This window comes from Ambystoma mexicanum, chromosome 13 (assembly GCF_040938575.1).
Source record: "Ambystoma mexicanum isolate Mex_15411 chromosome 13, UKY_AmexF1_1, whole genome shotgun sequence".
Taxonomy (NCBI): Eukaryota; Metazoa; Chordata; class Amphibia; order Caudata; family Ambystomatidae; genus Ambystoma; species Ambystoma mexicanum.
The window spans coordinates 520113339-520131222 of NC_090938.1; the positions used below are offsets into that span (position 1 = coordinate 520113339).

General features: G+C 47.4%; 1 protein-coding gene across 5 annotated transcripts in view; it reads left to right on the plus strand.

Moving 5' to 3' along the window:
* Positions 1–17884, plus strand: part of NBR1 (NBR1 autophagy cargo receptor) — a 1466631-nt gene that overhangs the window by 893268 nt on the left and 555479 nt on the right. For all 5 annotated transcript variants that reach the window (XM_069634202.1, XM_069634206.1, XM_069634204.1 and 2 more), the window contains one exon: positions 9042–9197. In XM_069634202.1, the coding sequence (XP_069490303.1) occupies positions 9042–9197 (156 nt within the window). The remainder of the gene's footprint in view (positions 1–9041; positions 9198–17884) is intronic.

Genomic DNA, 17884 nt, shown 5'->3' on the forward strand with positions numbered 1-17884 from the left:
TCAGCCTTTTCGTGCACCAGGTCAATCTTGGAGGGGACGATCCTATTGTTACTACTCCTCATATCGAAAGGCGAGAGAAATGGCTAGTCAAAGGGGCCAGAGAAAGGCCACTCGTGGTAGGCAAGGAAAACGTGCAAAGCCAGCTCCAGCTACAGCCTTTCTGCCATCAGCGGCTGCAACAACCATCTCAAAACCACTTTGAGGACTTGCATCACAAGATACCTGTAGGAGCCCTCCAACTCCAGGATTGGTTGGTGTCATTGGACCTCCAGGATGCTTATTTTCATGTGCTGATTCATCTCAAGCACAGAAAATACCTGAGGTTCGTAATTGGCGACTCACACTATCAGTTTCGAGTCCTGCCATTTGGATTGACCTACGCCCCGAGGGTCTTCCCCAAACTGATGGTAGTGGTGGCAGTGCACCTCAGGAGAGTGGGGATTCACGTCTACCCCTACCTGGACGATTGGCTGATCAGAGCACGTTCTGCCGAACAGGCACTAGATCACCTGAAAGTCACCTGCCACTTCCTTCACAGACTGGGCTTCTCCCTCAATTTCAAAAAGTCACAAATGACACCTTCTTCTCAACGGCTCCAATATATAGGAGCAGTATTAGACACATCCCTGGGAAAGAGCTCGCCTCCCAGGTTGAGGGCTCAAGACATTCTTCAGATGGTTTCCAAATTCCAAAATGCCCAAAATCTTCAGGCCTACGACTTCTTAAGGTTGCTCAGCCTCATGGCATCCTGCATTTCCCTAGTGCCAGAGGCACGTCTGAGAATGAGATCCCTTCAATGGGCTCTAAAGACTCAGTGTTTCCAGTTCTCAGGTCGAATGACGGATCTTCTCCAAATTCCTAACAAGGTTCGTCAAGATCTTCTATGATGGACTTGTTTAGAGAATATCCTGAAGGGAGACATTTTTTGGCAACCATGGCCGGAGATCATAGTAGTGACGGACTCTTCACTCAAAGGGTGGGGAGCTCATGCCAACGATCTGACAATCGGCGTTCGTTGGTCTCCATCGGAGTCCAAACTACACATCAACCTTCTTGAGCGGAGAGCAATCAGACTAGCACTGAAAGATTTCCTGCCATCTGTCAGGGGAAAAAGGTCCTGATAATGACAGACAACACAGTGCCCATGCATTATCTAAACAAAAGAGGAGGTGTAGGGTCACTACCTCTGTGCAGAGAGGCAATGCAGCTCTGGTATTGGGCAATCCAAAAAGGAGTCTCTTTAACGGTAGTTCACCTAGCCGGGGAAGAGAATATGACGGCAGACGCTCTGAGCAGGCAGAGCACGGTGTCCCACAAATGGGAACTGGCTCAGGAAGTCATTCAAGAGATCTTCGCCCTTTGGGGAACCCCTCGAGTGGACCTATTTGCGAACGGAATCAACCGGAAGTGCGAAAGGTATTGCTCAAGGGAATTTCCCCCGAGAGGAGCCCTGGGGGACGCGTTTGTAGTGGAGTGGAATTTCCCACTATTGTACGCGTTCCCTCCGATTCCCGTCATTCCTCAGGTCATCAGGAAACTGAGACGCTTCAGAAACCACATGATCCTAATTGCCCTGGATTGGGCCAGGAGAACGTGGTACCCGGACCTTCTAGACATGTCCATCTGTCCTCCAATACGTCTTCCTCAGAGAGAGAACCTTCTTTCTCAAATGGAGGGTGTTAGGCAGAAACCTGTGCAGTTCCCTTAAGGACCACTGCAAAAGATTTAAGACTACAGTTGTTTGGCCGTAAACCCACTTGGTAGCAGTCTGTACCACACAGATTCACTTGGTAGCTGTGGCTGAGCAGTCAGACTTCCCTCAAGAAGAGTTAGGCAGTATATAGAGTATACACAATAGGTACAGAGATACAGTAGCACAAGCAAACACTGACCAGAGCTTTGGTGTAAAAGTATATAATTATTTAAAGACACACTTGTAAATTACACTAGCACAAAGAGATAAGTAAATTCAGCACACAGTCACTATTATACATATACAACCCTAATTACTTATTAGACAAGTCTTAATGAGAAACACCACTTATTTTCAGACCAAGGTGAGCGCTTAACATAAGATGGCACTCTAATAAGTTATTAAAAAGGGAGGGAAAAAGGCAGAGTTATGGAAGCACACAAATTTCAATACTTTTTAAAGAACCACAGTAAGGCAGGATAGGCAGAGTTCTACTGGAGAGCAAGGAAGTCAATTGCAAGGCCCACTCTTGGAGAGAGCAAGCAGAAGGGTTCCAGGTTCACACAGTGGGGTTATGCCCAAAGAGTCTTGTAGATAGTTTGCACACAAAGAATGAAATTAAAGCTAGAAAATGTTAGCTAGGTTGTCCCAGGCCAGCCCAGGTTAGAAAGTCGAGGCTTTACTGTCACCCCGAACGATCTGTCGCAAGGGAAGCCAGGCGGGACACAGTACCTTAAGTGGGAAGGAAGCTCCAGCGGGGGCAGTTGTTCCTGGCAGCGGGTGCAAGTCTGTGTTTCGTCCAGAGGAAGAGGAGGTCTCGACATGGAGGAAAGATGAAGGTCGTTGCACTGCCAGGGAAGAAACCAGCCGCGGAGTTCTTTGGTTAAAAGGTACTACCCTTCTATTCACGGTAGTGGTAAGCCATGGTATTCCAGTTGCCGGCGTGCTTGGCACGGGCAAGGCAGCCACGAGTTGCTCCAGGAAGGTGAAAAGAAGGCAAAACCGGTTATCCCCACCAGTCAAAGGAAGAAGACTCTCCGGATTGGAGATCTCCTCTGTCGATGGGAAAAGTGGTGAGACGGTTCTGCAGGGCCCCACCGGTGGTGTCGTCGTTGCAGGTCGGCTCAGCTTCTCCCTCCTCGGATTCTTAGGTCCTGTGGCGACTTCTGCAGTTCCAGTCCCCAAAGCCCTGCTTTTATGCAGCAAACTCCCATTCATTCAGCCTAGCTGTCAATCAAACATGCTAAGTGGTGAGCCGGCCGGCTCACCACTTGGGCCAGTCACATAAGAGTGCGACTTGAGTTGCCAAGGCAACTCAGTGCAGGGTGCCTAAACCCCCTCTCACCCCCCCTGTGGTACCCAGACAGAGTGGCACCACTTCTGGAGGCTTCTGTGGAGAAGCCTGCCAAAAAGTGGAAGAAAGGGCTCGACTTGGGTTGGAGTCGCAGAAGAGAACACAAACGCCATTTTAGAATCGAGTTCTGGCAAAAAATACCAAACGGTGAATTAATATTAAATAAACCGGCGGTATGTTCGAGGCTATAGGAATTAAATAATTAAAGTTGGTAGCCTCGAACAATGGGAAAATCCCATAGAGATATATTCGCGGTCGAATATAAAAAGTAGTATCCACTGCCACCAGCCAAAACTCAATCAGCGGGGACGGAGACGTGCCCCCTCGAACAACAGACCCCAGGGCAATCGAGTTGCCCCGACCAGTACGTCCACAATATGATGGTTTGTACTGGTTTCTGTTCATAATTTGGGACTAGTAAAGCCAATGGTGACTTTACATGCCCTGGGAGACAGTATTCAGTCCCAGGGTATGGAGTCTATGTTGGGGGGGTCGCTACGAAACCCCTGGGTTACGGCATGGAGGGTGCTGTGTAACCCACATCAACAAAACACATGAAACCCTGTGGAGTAAAAGACCCCATAGCCCATAAAACACATGGAAAGACAAAGGAACACCTCAAATCATGTCTAAGAGTGGGAGTAAAAGAGTCTCACTCTTAGCAAGAGAATAAAATAAACCCCAAAAATCCAGCAAAGCTGCTGGAGGACTCACTAGGTTTGGGAAATTAGCCTTTACAGAGAATTCTCCATAACAGAGGGTCGGGTTCTGCATCCAGGGGTCAAAACGCTCAACCTTCACGCTTGGTATCTGAAAGGCTGAGATACAAGGATTGAAACCAGATGACGCCATGGAGGTGTTGCTTTGAGCAAGAAGGCCAGAAACAAAGTCTATATACCGTTGCCGTTGGAAAAAGTTTTGCAACTGGTACAGAGACAAAAATGTCGATCCTTTTCTGTGTTCTATTCCGGAAGTACTGTCCTTCCTCCTGACCCTAGCACATAGGGGTCTAAATGTTGGAACCATTACAGATTATCTTGCGGCGCTTTCCATCTTCAAGCGCTCGTCAGAGGAATGCTCCTATTTCAAAATTCCTCTGATAGTGCAATTCTTAAAAGGACTCACTAATGTGTTTCCTCCTTATCCATTTCAAGTGCCAATTTGGGATCTGAATCTAGTACTAAAATTCTTAATGTGTGCTACTTTTGAGCCTTTGCACACTTGTCCATTAAGATTGCTGACATGGAAAACTGCTTTCCTAGTTGCTTTAACATCTGCAAGAAGAGTGAGCGAATTGCAGGCTCTGTCTTCTGGGCCACCCTATACTGTGTTCCATAATGACAGAGTTGTGTTGAAGGTTAAACCCTCATTTTTGCCAAAAGTGGTATCTGATTTTCATTTAAGTCAGAGAATTGTTTTACCTGCATTCTATCCTCCACATCATCCTAGTAAGGAGGAAGAAAGGTTACACAGGTTGGATCCGAAAAAAGAGCTTTAAGCTTTTATATTTCTAGGCTTTCTAAGCTTAGAGTGGACGATCAACTGTTTATTGGCTACACAGGAAAAAGATTGGGTCAGTCAGTGACCAAACAAACAATATCACGCTGGATTGTGCTTTGTATTTCAGAATGCTACAGATTAGCATAAAAAGACCCATCAGAAGGTTTGAGGGCTCATTCCACCAGAGGCATCTCCTCTTCGACGACCCTACAAAGAAGTGTTCCTATAAGGTCCATTTGTGAAGCAGCAACTTGGTCCTCGCTGCATACTTTTTCAAAATTCTATAGCCTGGATGCTTCCCAGTCTAAGGAGCTGAATTTTGGTAAAGCAATACTATATTCAGCCATCTAGGGGTATCAAACAAATACATAAATAAATAAATAAAATCTAACCCCTCCTCTAAAGAAATTGTCTATACTACTTTGGGAGTCCATCTAAGATGAGGAATACGTTGGAGGACACAATCCACTCAAAGAACAAGTTACTTACCAACCGGTAACGTTCTTTCGATTGGAAGTTCCTCCAACGTATTCCTCATCGCCCTCCCAACCTATCCCTCTGTAGATTTTTCCGGGTTATTGCCACTCTAACTCTCACAAGGCAAATACCTGTCTGTCGGCACAGTCTATACAATGAGAAACCAATAAGAAGGTGTGAAAAACAGAGCTGAGGTCAACGGGCGCCGCGTGTGCTACTTATACACCCGATGACGTCACCCTCGACAGGGGCCTTTGAGGGACCATCGACTCGACGACATCGATGCACGGCGCCCTCTCCCGAGAACATTTTTCCGAAGCAGCTAAAGCTGGATGGAATACATCTAAGATGAGGAATATGTTGGAGGAACATCCAATCGAAAGAATGTTACCAGTTGCTAAGTAACTTGTTCTTTGTTCGAGAGGCATTGAGCCGAACATGAGTAAAAGCATAAGCGCCTTAAGCAATGGGAGCCCTATTTGTTAAGGCTGGAAATGCGTTCATTTAACTTTAAAACTGTTTCTCTAAGCCGCAACAGAAAATGCTGCCAAACCCAACAGAGCTTCTAATCCGTAACAGAGAAACATCACACCGCAAAGACATGTGTTTATTTTAAATACCCGTGCACCTTTAACCTTTATGTGCTGGAGAACTGAAAGAGCGCTAGAGTAAATAGGTCTCTGCGTGCATCCACCTGCGTTCACTGTAACGGGTCTGAAGCATGCAGGAGGGTGGTCTGCGAGGCTAAATCTGGGTGGTAGTACGTGCAACAGTCACACATCATCCCTCGTGACCAAAATAGGTCGGAAATGCCTGAAATGGGACAAGTTACATCTTGTCACCCAACCTACAGCTCTCATCTGGCCCAGTCAATCCACCCTCTCCACCAGGCCAACTCCAATATACGACCCAACGGTTCCAAATTCACAACCCCATTTCCAGGTTATCTCACTCAAGCACACTGTGAGAAACCTGAAGGTGTCTCACCCGCTAGTCCCCGGGGATCTGTCATACAGGTGGCCAGGACACGGCCATCCCTTTTGGATCCAGTTCCTGGGGGTGGACCTGTGCGGGAGGATCACCTGGTTGAGGGGGTCTACGGGAGTTGAAGTGGATGGCGAGACGCTGTATCCCCTTCCCTGTTACACCTTTACCCCATCCTACCATGTAGGATACTTCGGAACTCGACCTCCCCCTTACCCCCTTTTCCAACTCAAACACTTTCTCACGGACAGCTCACTGTGTGAGAAAAGGACTGACACCTGAGCCGTATACCTGACATATCCCAATTGATTGGTCAGGCAGGGTCAAGCAATTACTTATCATTACAGACACACCTGACTTCCATCACACTTCTCCACACAGATAAAAGGTGCAGCACGAAAGCACACTCTGTGCGAGGCAAAGCACACGAGGAAGCAGCAGTTCCAAGATGGTAGTTTAATACAAGGCGAAAGACGGCAAGACTGAAGAGGATTGCAAGGAGGGAAGTGCCCTTGACCTTTTCAGGAAAGACTGTTGCTTTTATGATTTTTCGTGAATTCGAAACGTAAGACCTGGAATCAAAGCTGAAGAATCCTGCATTTTGTGTCGGAGGTACCCAGGGCCCTCCTGTGTCGATAACCAAGGTGGGGAGAATCATTTGCCGCCGTGGTAGTGTCCTTGCCTCCTACAGAAGAGCGACGCCAGTGAAGTCAGCACAGCCGCTGAGTTGGGGAGACTGATACCAAACCGGTCTGTGTGGAAACCAAGGTTGCAACCAGCAACATTGTATTAAGGAAATTGAAGAAAACAGTGCATGAAGCGTATGTGGCAAGCACCGCAAATATAAGTAAAACAGCACGAGTGACTGAACTTTGAAGCTAAAATTCGATACCGTAAACAAAGTGGTCCAGCACCACATGGGTGCTCATTCGAAAGTCTCTTAGGTGTCCAACCAAAAGGTGACAAATGTTAAAGGGAAGAAATTGTAAAATCAAAGTGGCCCTGTAACGGGTCAAGCCAAACCATGTGCGCATTCGAAAGTCTTTGATGCTTGATGTAAATTGAAATTGGTCGTAGCCCGGCTGAGGGAGACTAATTGTGTTAGAAAGTGATCTGAGCCCGGCGAAAAAGAATCTCCTACGAATATTGTGCTAAAGAGATCTGAGCCCAACTGAGAGGGGTATCTGGGGTGAAAAGTGAATCACCTAAAGTGAATACTTGTGAAAATCCAAACAGAAAAAGAACTTAGTCATTTTCTTTGGTTGCATCAGGCCCTCTGAATGAAGAGACTTTGAGAAGCAAAGAGACTTACGCACAGAAGGTCCTGATGCTCATGATCGAACTGTTTCCTCGTGCTAAAGAAACCAGAGACTGTGCTGCGCTCGAGTAAACCGCCTTGTCCCTGCTGAAAACTTAGGTAAGGGGAAGCCAACGGCCTTAACCTCCTGACATATAATTTTTTAACACTTCTTTCATATCTGCAGTTGCACGTTCTGAAAACTCACAAGGCACAGTAGGTTTGGCCCCATTGCCTTATTCTGACTATTTGTTTGTACTATCAATGCAATTATTTATTCTTGCTGTAATTCATTGTCTACCTTCCCCTGTCCCCACCCTTCTTTGCCCTGTGGGCGCTTTGAAACAGTTTTGCTAATTGTATAAGCACCTAATAAGTGACCAATAAATAAATAAATAAAACTATTCCCCACACTATTTGTATTTAGAGGTAAGGATTGGCAATAGGTTTATTAGTATAGGCCCTTTTATTTTGACAAGACACCATTAGGACTGCGTTATTATTATTTGATGATTGTAGCTTGCTCCCATCAGTATATTTGGGATTATATCATACCCTTTTTGAAGTTCAATAAACACCCATGAACTGTATTCACTTGTCTTTCTTACTGTCGATACCATGCCTTCCTTACAACACAAGAGTTCATCTATGGCAAATTGTAGGGTTATCATCACATCACAATTGACCCTTCATGTCTCAAACACAATTAGGCAACCCTTCCCAGACCCAAAGGCTCCTAACTTTATTTTTTTTTGGCCAATTGCATTCTGGCATTTGTAGTCAAATTGTAGTGGGGAGCCAAGCAGCGCGCTGGAAACAAGTGCAATGATCTGGCCTCGCTGCGTGGTGCTCTCACCGTGCATGCAACAACAGCGGCATGTGGGGGAATCTGTTTCTGAGTCAAGAAGATGGTCTGGAAGAGAGTGCTATCAAAGGGTTGTATCGAACTGATATCATGAGCACATCATGTGCAACGAGAGGTTGTACCGGAAGCTCTGGGCAAGGCCGGAGTTTCCACTGTTCCCAATTGCATTCTGGCATTTGTAGTCTATTTGAAACCACTCCCCCTGTCCCCACATCCATCACACCCCCAGTCCCAGAGGTTTACAATTTGTTCCCCAAAACCTGAGTCACCTTCACCACATACAGGGCACGGAAACGCAGAGCTGCATTTTTGCCTGGCAGGAAACCTCTACATCTCTGGATGCTTCGCCAGAACCAGCGCCTATACCAGTGCCCAGCCATTATACACATGGTTACAGCACCTCCAATCCAACAATGCCTGAACTTGGTTGGGCCCCCCAACAATTCAGGGCACCCCAGTGCCCACACCTTTTCGAGACTACTGCTTTATAATTATAATTGGTTATTAATAACGCGCTTAATACCCAGAGGTTTCTAATCGCGGACCGGGGGATTGAACCTGTGTTGCTTCGCGTCGTCTTGCTTCCAAGACGAGTGCGTTGCCCCTGAGCTATCCTCCCGAGACTTTACACCTCGTGAAACTGCGCCACTCATTGTCTCTCCTGTTCCCTGGCACTGTGCGAGGCAGTGAACCACACACCAGGTTTCCTTCCCACCTCAAAGGAAACCATTCCTGGTTGCGTTCAAACAGTGTTTGGCTCTTCATCTACAGATAATTCTAACTTTCTTTTCTTCAATGTTGCAGTTATTAATTTGCTATCTGTTTTTTGTCTATTCTCCTATTTTACTTATCATCGTGCACATTTTTCCAGATGTTTCCATGGTAAAAGTCAAGATTGAAAACACTCAAGAGGAAGGTGAAGAGGATATCAGTAGTACTCAGTTTGTGTGTGAAACTGTCATGCGCTCCCTCACTCTTGATGCCGCTCCTGATCACAAACCTCCACAGAGGAAGAAAGACTTACACAGTGAGTGTTTGTACAACCTCCTCTGTACACTTCGACAACTTGAAATATTTGAATTCCAATGACCTGTTTTTATTACATATAATTGTATCTCCCAACATTGCTGGCCACTTCTGACAGGATCCTGAATGCTTTTGTTTTATTAGCAAAACTATCTACACCCAACCTTCACAAGTATTCCCTAGTGAAGCTTTGAATGCGCATGACAGGAATGTGTGCATTACCGAGTGCATGGTGCAGTGATTGTGACAAGGGTTCTGTTAAGATGGATTTCAATAATCATCTGTGGGGAGGAGAATTTTTAGGAGACCCCCCCATTTATGGTAAACAGGGAAGATACTGATGGAGGTTAGCAAAGCCCACTCAAGGTAGGTGGATGAGCAGTCAAGGCTAAGTTTTAGGAAAAGTGTGAGAGTGGTCTAGGGCTCCAATGAGGCCACACGAATTACACCAATTATTTGAGTTAATCAGTAAGCATATGAAAATTCAATTCTTTATTAGGTCTTTCTGGCACACTAAGCATAAAACGCATACAAATATCGCAGGTGAGTAAGATGATCAAAAACCATATATCACATAAATACACATTCACCCTCCGAGATAACATCACTTACTAGTGGTCGGCAGGTATAGAGTAGATAGAAGAAACGCAATCAAGTTTGCTCTGTGTTATAACATTTATTGGGCCATGTGCCCAAAAGTCACAAGTTCCACTATGGTTTCTCCAGGGAAGGTATTTCAGAACTGATACAGTGGGCTGTGGTGGTGATTGAAAAATTCCTTAAAGCAATGTAAGCATTTACTTCAATTAAGTTGAGTACCCTATTCTACCCTGTTATGAAGGTGAGTCTTAGGACAGGTTCCTTGATCCAGGTTTGATGACCAAAGGCCAGGCCAGAGTGAGTTTAGGGACAAGGGCTGTCCACCCAGTGTTTCCCTATGGGAGACTGGAGGAGGGGCTGAAACAGGCATGTTCACTTACCTCCGGACTCCGATTATTCCAGGTGACACTGCAGGTCTTCTGTAATTAGCTGGGTCTTTAATCTTCTGTCCTTGGTTCGGGTGAGGGGAGCCCAGGGGTCACAGGTCCAGAGGCCACTTTTCATGTCAGGAGCTGGTCGCTGTTCTCACAAGACAGTTCCAGGTAACTTCTTGAAGAAGATGCCTAAATGAAGAAACAATGCAGACGTCAGTGGTGCAGACCCATCAGGACACCTCACAGGATTGCAAAAGAATGGTTCCAGAGAAGGTTTCCACAGTGGCGGTGACAAGCGATCTTCCAGTGGTGAAGACATAAACAGCCCCACCTCAGCTTCCCATGTCGTGAGAAGGCTGGCATTGTGGGAACCTCTAATGTACAGCAGTATATCATCTGAATAAAGGGATATTATCTGAGGGTTGGTTCCCAGTTCGATGCCACAATGTGGGTGTTTATTCCTTAGCATGCCTACCAGTGGTTCTACAATTATGGTGAACAAAAGAGGCAACAGCACACATGCCTCTACCTAATTGAAATTGTGAGGATAGCGCACTGCCAACTTTAATCATGGCTACGGGGCGGTATATAACAGTCTAATGCACAAGGTAAAATATGGTCCAAGCCTGCAGCTTTTCAATACATCCTGCTGGAATCTTCAGGACACCGAATCAAAGGCTTTCTCCGCGTCGAGTGACACTTCGATTGCCAGCACTTTTGGATCTATTTGAGATATATTAAGTCTTCTCTGGTTCAGTGATGTGGATTGTCGCAGGATAATGCCTGACTGGTCCGTATGTACCAGCAACGGCATCAATTGGAGTAGCCCAGAAGGCAATGCAGATGCAAACATGTTTGTGTCGCCATTCAGCAAGAAAAGAGGTCTGTACAACACTCTGTGCAGTTTAAGTGATGCTGAGCAGCCACACAAGATGGCTGCTTAATTGTGAAGCTCCAGCTTGCGGCGAAAAAGATTCAGCTACAATACAGGTCAGTGACCTGATAATTGACACTTCCAGCTACCAGACGGCTGGGGAAGTACTGTGGAGCACACGACTCGGTCCCCGGGAGCAGAAATCGTCCCGGGTGATCTGGTCAACCCAAGCAAAACCGGAGGGGCTCGCTTCTACAGCATGGCAGTGGGACGCTGAGAGGTTGCTTCTGCAGCGTGTCCCGAATGTCTGACCTGCGGTGCTGAAGAGGGATACGGTGGTGAGAGCCCATCAGCAAGGAAGTTTAGACAGACCACAAACTGTGCGGCCGTGAGTGCCCTGCGGCTGTACACAAAGCGTCCTGCTAGCGCATGGAGGCCGACGGGCGCGGAATCGAGTAATCTTTAGTGCATCCAGGAGAGGCGTAGTACAGCCTGCGTCCTTGCACTCAGAGACCCACCGGTGAGCAGCAGCGGTCGGGTGCAAAACGGCAAGGTTGCCTCAGAGTCAAAACCCAGCCTGGTGCAGCCTCTACTCAGCCCTATAACCACAGCCGTCTCCCAGTGGAAGCCATACCTTGTGCGCTCGGATGGTTACTGCCAGCGCAGCAAGCTGTTCCACCTTCAGACCATCAGGACCTTGACCACCGGGGACACTCAACCAGGAACCTCCTGGCTCCCACAACTAAAGGAGAGTTTTGTGAACCTAGACTGAACGGAGGAGGGGAGCCCGTGAGTGTCTCTGCCACCTGCCCCCTGCCCCCTGCGCAGGCTTGACACCAACACGGAACTGGCACCTAAACTCATGTTTATTAAACAGTGCCCACTCAGAGGGGCTGAAGGGGCCGGGCAGGGACGAGCTGCCAGAAGGAGAGTGTGTGGTGACCCACCCTTGTTTAAGATCAGGCACAGACTACTGACCACGTGGAGATGGCTGTGCTCTACCACCCATGCCCTGTGTTCTTGGGGATAATTGGGGGCAGTGTAGATAATCTCAGCCCTAGGGCACCCTATCATGACAAAATGCGCTTTCAGCAGTACAAAATCTGGGTGCATGCACCGCTACACTAAGCCCACCCGCAAGCCCATGGCAGAACACCATCATCTCCAACAAATGCTCGACACAATGCAAAAAGAATTTGCCGTAGTGCATGAAAAATTAGACATTCATGTAAATGTTACTGCAACACGTGCACAGCTGGCGAAATAGGTGTTGCGTATCAATGATGCTGAGGAGAGGATAGATACGATGGAAGAAATGTCCAGGAGTTGCAAAACACCGTGGCCATGCTGATGAAGGCGATGAAGTCTGTGAGAGCGAAATGTGGGGACTTGGGTCCCGCAGGAACAAAGTGTGCATAGTGGGAGTCCCAGTGGACAACCCTACATGGAACTGGCAGTTGAGGCTTTGCTACAGCGATTACTGGGCGATCCAGTATTCTTCTCCCCCACTTCGCGGTCGAGAGGGCCCACAGGGCCCTCGCCCCAAGACCTAATCCTGGAGACTTCCCTCATCCGATCATCGCAAGGATTTTAAATTATAGAGGCAGAGACCTGCTGTTAAAACTGTTGCAAAAAAAGCAGGAACTACATCTTAACTCACAAGTAATACACCTCTTCCGAGATTTTTCATTAGCGGTACAGCAACAGACGTGTCAGTTTATAGTGGGTGAAGAAGCTACTTTGGGAGTGCAACCTGCAAACCATGTTCCCTGCCAGACTACGTTTTCAATTTTATGGCAAGATATACTTCTTCACAGTACCGGAGGAGGCAATCAAGTTTATAGAAGCCAAAATCCCAGTATCGGATTGCACGGTAACACCCTCACCCAAGACTTGGTTCGGATCAGTATTATATCTGTCTGTGGGAGGGGTATGATATTAGTTATTAGTAACCCATGATTCAATTATGCCTGGATTTACACTGGGTGAACATAGGTAGTAGATCCTCTTGTGTTGCCGCGAGCGGAAGCAGTTAGTCCGACTGCATATACAATGTTTGAGTTGTTGCGCGGGTGGATCGTGTGGGATTTACAGCACTGTCGTTTGGGGAGCAGTGAGGGTGGGGGTCGACTGAGAGGGAGGTTTGTTGGTTGTTAATGTTAAAAACACTTTATGTTAACTGACGGGTTTGTACAAGGTGTCGTGCACTCGGGAGCTGATGTGCACATGCCACGACATGATGGGGTCACATGATAGGGAGAACCAAATTAAGCTAATGAGCTTGAATGTGAGAGGTCTCTGTAATTACATGAAAGCTAGAATAATAGTGGCGCATGCAAACCGGCTGGGCACCAGCATCTTATTCCTTCAGGAAACTCCTGTATGAGAGCCACAGGCCAGGTGTGATGGCATTGGGATGGGGGTACTACACTGCATACTCATCCAGCCGAGTGGCGTAATAGTTGTGATACACAAAACACTCCCATTTACTTGCATGTGTTCCGTCATTGACCCAGAAGGTCGATAAATTCTGGTACATGGATATCTGTGTAAAAGGGAGGTAGTCTTATTGAAAACTACGGCTCCAACATTGATGACCCCGTGTTCTACAACAATGTTCTGTCATTGCTAGCAGCCTACTCTGGAGCAGAGATAATTTGGGTGTGGGATTTTAACACCATTACCGATATTTGTATGGACTGATATAATTGAGACCCTCTGGTCATGACCAATGCAGCCAGCACGAACCTGCCTACGGTTGGTGGATGCATGGAGAGTTCTCCATAGGGATTGTCGGGAGTATACCTACTATTCCTCCGTGCCCGATATGAACTCAAGGATAGATCTGTGGATTGTATGTAAGACACTGTTATCCAAGGTCACAGATTGTACTATTCTCCCGAGGTCCCTATCTGATCACTCGCCCCTTGTACTAATAATGAACTGGGCGTCGGAAGGTACCAGCAGGCCCGCCTGGTGGTTCAAGCCAGAAGCACTGCAGGTCGCAGTATTCTCGCTCCGCCTCACGAAATATTACTATTTCCAAGGAAATGTTCTCCTCTGATGCGCTATGGCAGGCTTTCAAAGTGTATATTAGAGGATTGGTGATTGCATCAGAGTTTGGGGTATCGTGAACGATAAGGCAAGATATGAATAGGACAGAGGCACCATTAGGAGAGCTCCAACGTTGGTATGCACGCGATCCCACACCCAGACTGCTCACTCACATAGTCTGAACTGGATAGGTTTCTGGACCTAGCGCATAGGCAGGTTAAATACCTGGAAAGGCCACCGATGGCCAGCCGATAGGGCCATCGGAGGCAGATAGGCCTGGGCATTTATTAGCTTGCCTGGTAAAACGGGAATCGAGTAAAACACCCATAGCTTACATAACCACGGAATCTGGGGACTTAGTCCACAGGGGAGAGAACATTAACGCAGTATTCCATGCATTTTATTACAAGTTGTACAAGCCTTAGGGCACTGCTACACAAGAGGAAATAGAGGGATAACTCAAGGGAATACCAGCATCAATGTTGTCAGGCGAGTAAGGCACTGGAGATGCCTATGGCACTGGCTGAGGTTGCCAAAGCTATCTTAGGGTTACCAAATGGGAAAGCGCCAGGCACTGATGGCCTGTTATCGGAATTTTAGGGGGAGGGGGAGAAGTGCATGGAAGGGGCAACAAAAGAAGAGTGCGGAGCGAGGAGGAAAAAACAAAAATAATAATACAATAATAAATAAAAAGGCAACCAACAATGGGAGTGCAGTCAGCAAGTGGCAAGTGCTGGGTTTAAGGCAGCAGGCCGGGTAGGTCTGAAAGTGCAGGAAGAAAACGGGAGGGCTGTATGGGTACAGATACAGACCCCAGTGCAAGGGGTGGCCCGGAGGCAGTTCGTGAGGGTGGCAAGATGAGCAGGTACCTGGGTCTGGCGGACAGAGGGTGGCCAGGTGCATGGTGCTGAGGGAGAGTAGAATCAGCAGGGGAGAGGAGGAGAGAAGGCAGAAGCAAAGAGGAAGGTCTTGAGGTGCTTTCGGAACCAGAGATGGTTCTCCTCAAGTTTTAGAGTAGCAGGGAGGCTGTTCCAGAGGGAGGCCCCAGCCGAAGACAGAGATCTACCCCCAGCTCGTTTCTTTGAGAAACGACTGACCCTGAGGGAGTTAGAGGTAGAGGAGCTGAGTACTCGAGATGGGAGGTATTTGCAGAGGGATAGCTGAAGGTATGTTGGACCCATGCCCCAGAAAGCCTTGTGGACAATGCAGAGGGTTTTGAATTTAATCCTTGCATCCACTGGGAGCCAATGGAGAGATTTCAGAGCTGGAGAGATACGATCCCAGGGCTTGAGGCCAAGGACAAGTCTCGCAGTCCTGTTCTGGATAGTGCTGTCAAAGCTGTTATACCTGTTTAATAATGTACCAGCATAGCCTGGACGCGCAGTTTTTAAGGAACTTCAATCTTTTAGCTCAGACTTGCTGTGGGGGTTACCGGACGCCAGGCTCAGTTGATTGGCGATGGCGCGCCCCTGGGAGGAGGAAGAATTCATGGCTCCTCATTTTGAGGTATACTGCCTTGCTGCACAAGCCTTGTTTGCAGCATTCTGGAATGAGCAACCTGATGTCCCACTGCATGTACGCCTGGAAAGATGGGTGGCCGGTTCAGTTCCACTACAGTCACTACTATTTGGGGGAAAGTATGCACCAGGGGGCTCACTCGACCCAGTGGGGGCAACAAAAGCAGCCTGGATCAGACTGTCACAAATGCAGTGTGTAAGGTTCCCCTACAGTAGGCTGGTGCCACTGTGGGGGATGCCAGCTCTGCCACCGACTACGGATGCCTTGCTGGAAAGGGGGTGGGAAGGAATCAGGTGTTTGTAAGATTGGAGATATGTACTCTCAGGTTAAGTTTGCCAGTTGAAAAGACTTTGGGAACCATGTCCGGGTCTCCCCCTCCAGTTGATGTCCTACCATCTAATGAGATCAACTTTTAAAGCCTGCTGGCCGTGCTTCCCAGAGGAGCCCACAATCAATCTAGGGATGTAGATGCATGAAGCTGCAGTGGGGGCTGGGAAAAAAGTGTGTCAATACTGTACAAATGTATCCTTAGCGACATGAAGCCTAGAACCTCAATAAGCAAGCTGAAATGGGAGCGAGACCTAGATGTGGAGTTCTCAGAGAAAGAATGTGGGCAGATTTGTGGTTTAACCAAAGAAATCTCGTACAACTCCCAAGTTCAGGCTCAATCAATTGAAAATTCTTAACAGGCTGCATTATCCTCCTACCAGAAATCAACTGTTTAATGTAGAGTGTACGTGCGGATGCCAAAGGTGTGCAGGCGAAGATGCAAATCTACTATATATGTTATATACATGTCCTAAATTGTTGACATACTGGGAGGAAGTGGGTTGTGTGCTGCTTGGCGTGATTGGTTTGCATGTGCTGCTGTCTCGCAGCTGCTCTGTGTCAGCCTGCAAAAGACTCCTGCAATCTAATGTCTGTGTCCTCCCAACTGGAGGTCCGCTTCCCCGATGTAGCTTCTTGCTTCTAGGTTTGAACTTCCCGGGTCTGCCAGGCTTCATGCCTGCTTCGCTTACTATGCCTACTTCCCCTCTCATTGGGTCCTTTCTCCATTTTATGTCATTCAGCTGGTTCCTCTCCAGTGGAGCATCACAGTCCTTTGTTTGTGTCCGATGTTTACTCTTCATCCCTCCCTGGGGCCACCTCTTCCCAGTACCCTCTGTGCTTTGCAAAGGAGTAGTTTGTGTAACTCCATCAATCTTCTTCACAGTACTCATGGAAGATGACTTGAGAGCCGACTGTCCATTTTAGTCTTCCTGATCTTCGGTGGTATCAATATTTCCAGGAAGAAAGGAAGGAGTATTGCAATAGCATGTAGTAGTGCTTTCAGATTATTTCTCAGCCGACCTTATGGGTTTCATGGACTCGAGGGCAAGAGCGTTAGGGGGTTCATCACAGAACAGGAGTCATTGTCCCCATGAGGGGAGTCTCTCCCTGTGAGGTCTCGCTTTCCGCCACCCCTAAGGGAAATCTTGTGAAGGAGGCTCAGCTCCCTAGCCTCCGAGGGAAAGTCCCCCCCCTGGCGAGAAGTGATGTGATCCCATGATTCGTCACACTGGTCAACTAAAGCACAAAAGATATCAACCTTTTATTGCATTTCTGCTAGCGTTTGTATAGAACTATCCTTTGCGTGCTGTAGCTTCCGAGTTTTCAACTTCCGTTTAGACTTCTTGAACTCCCTACAGATATTTCTGAGCAAACTGAACTCAAAGACAATAGCAATGCCTCTTATATAGGCTTTGAATTTGCCACAATGTGTTTGTGGATCCAACCGATCCCTAATTCTTCTCAGTCTGTTTGTGATCAAGCAAATTTGTCTCAAACACTGGGTCCAGCAATGCTGCTGATTTAAATCGCCATGTGTATTTAGTAGAGATATTCAGTACGAGTGTGATGGGGGAGTGATCCTGGAAACATGAGCGACAATATACTATTCTGTGCTGCTTGGTGGATTAGTGACTGAGATAGAAGCCAGAGGTCAATTCTGGAAGATTCACCATGTTCCGATGAGTAGTATGTGTATTCTGTTGTGTCATGGTGTTAGCTTCTCCATACATTTACTGTGACAGTCTGGCTATGAACTTGGTTCAAACTTGCCACTTGGTGCTTTTCATTCAACACAGCCTGGTTCTCATCGATTCTCCCCTCGACTCACCGGTTGTGATAAACCGCTTGGCTTTGGACTTTCCTGTAAATCAAGTCCGGTACCACGGGCGCGGGAGCCTCCCTCGGTCCTGCTTATCGGCTTAAGCTTGCCCCGTGTAC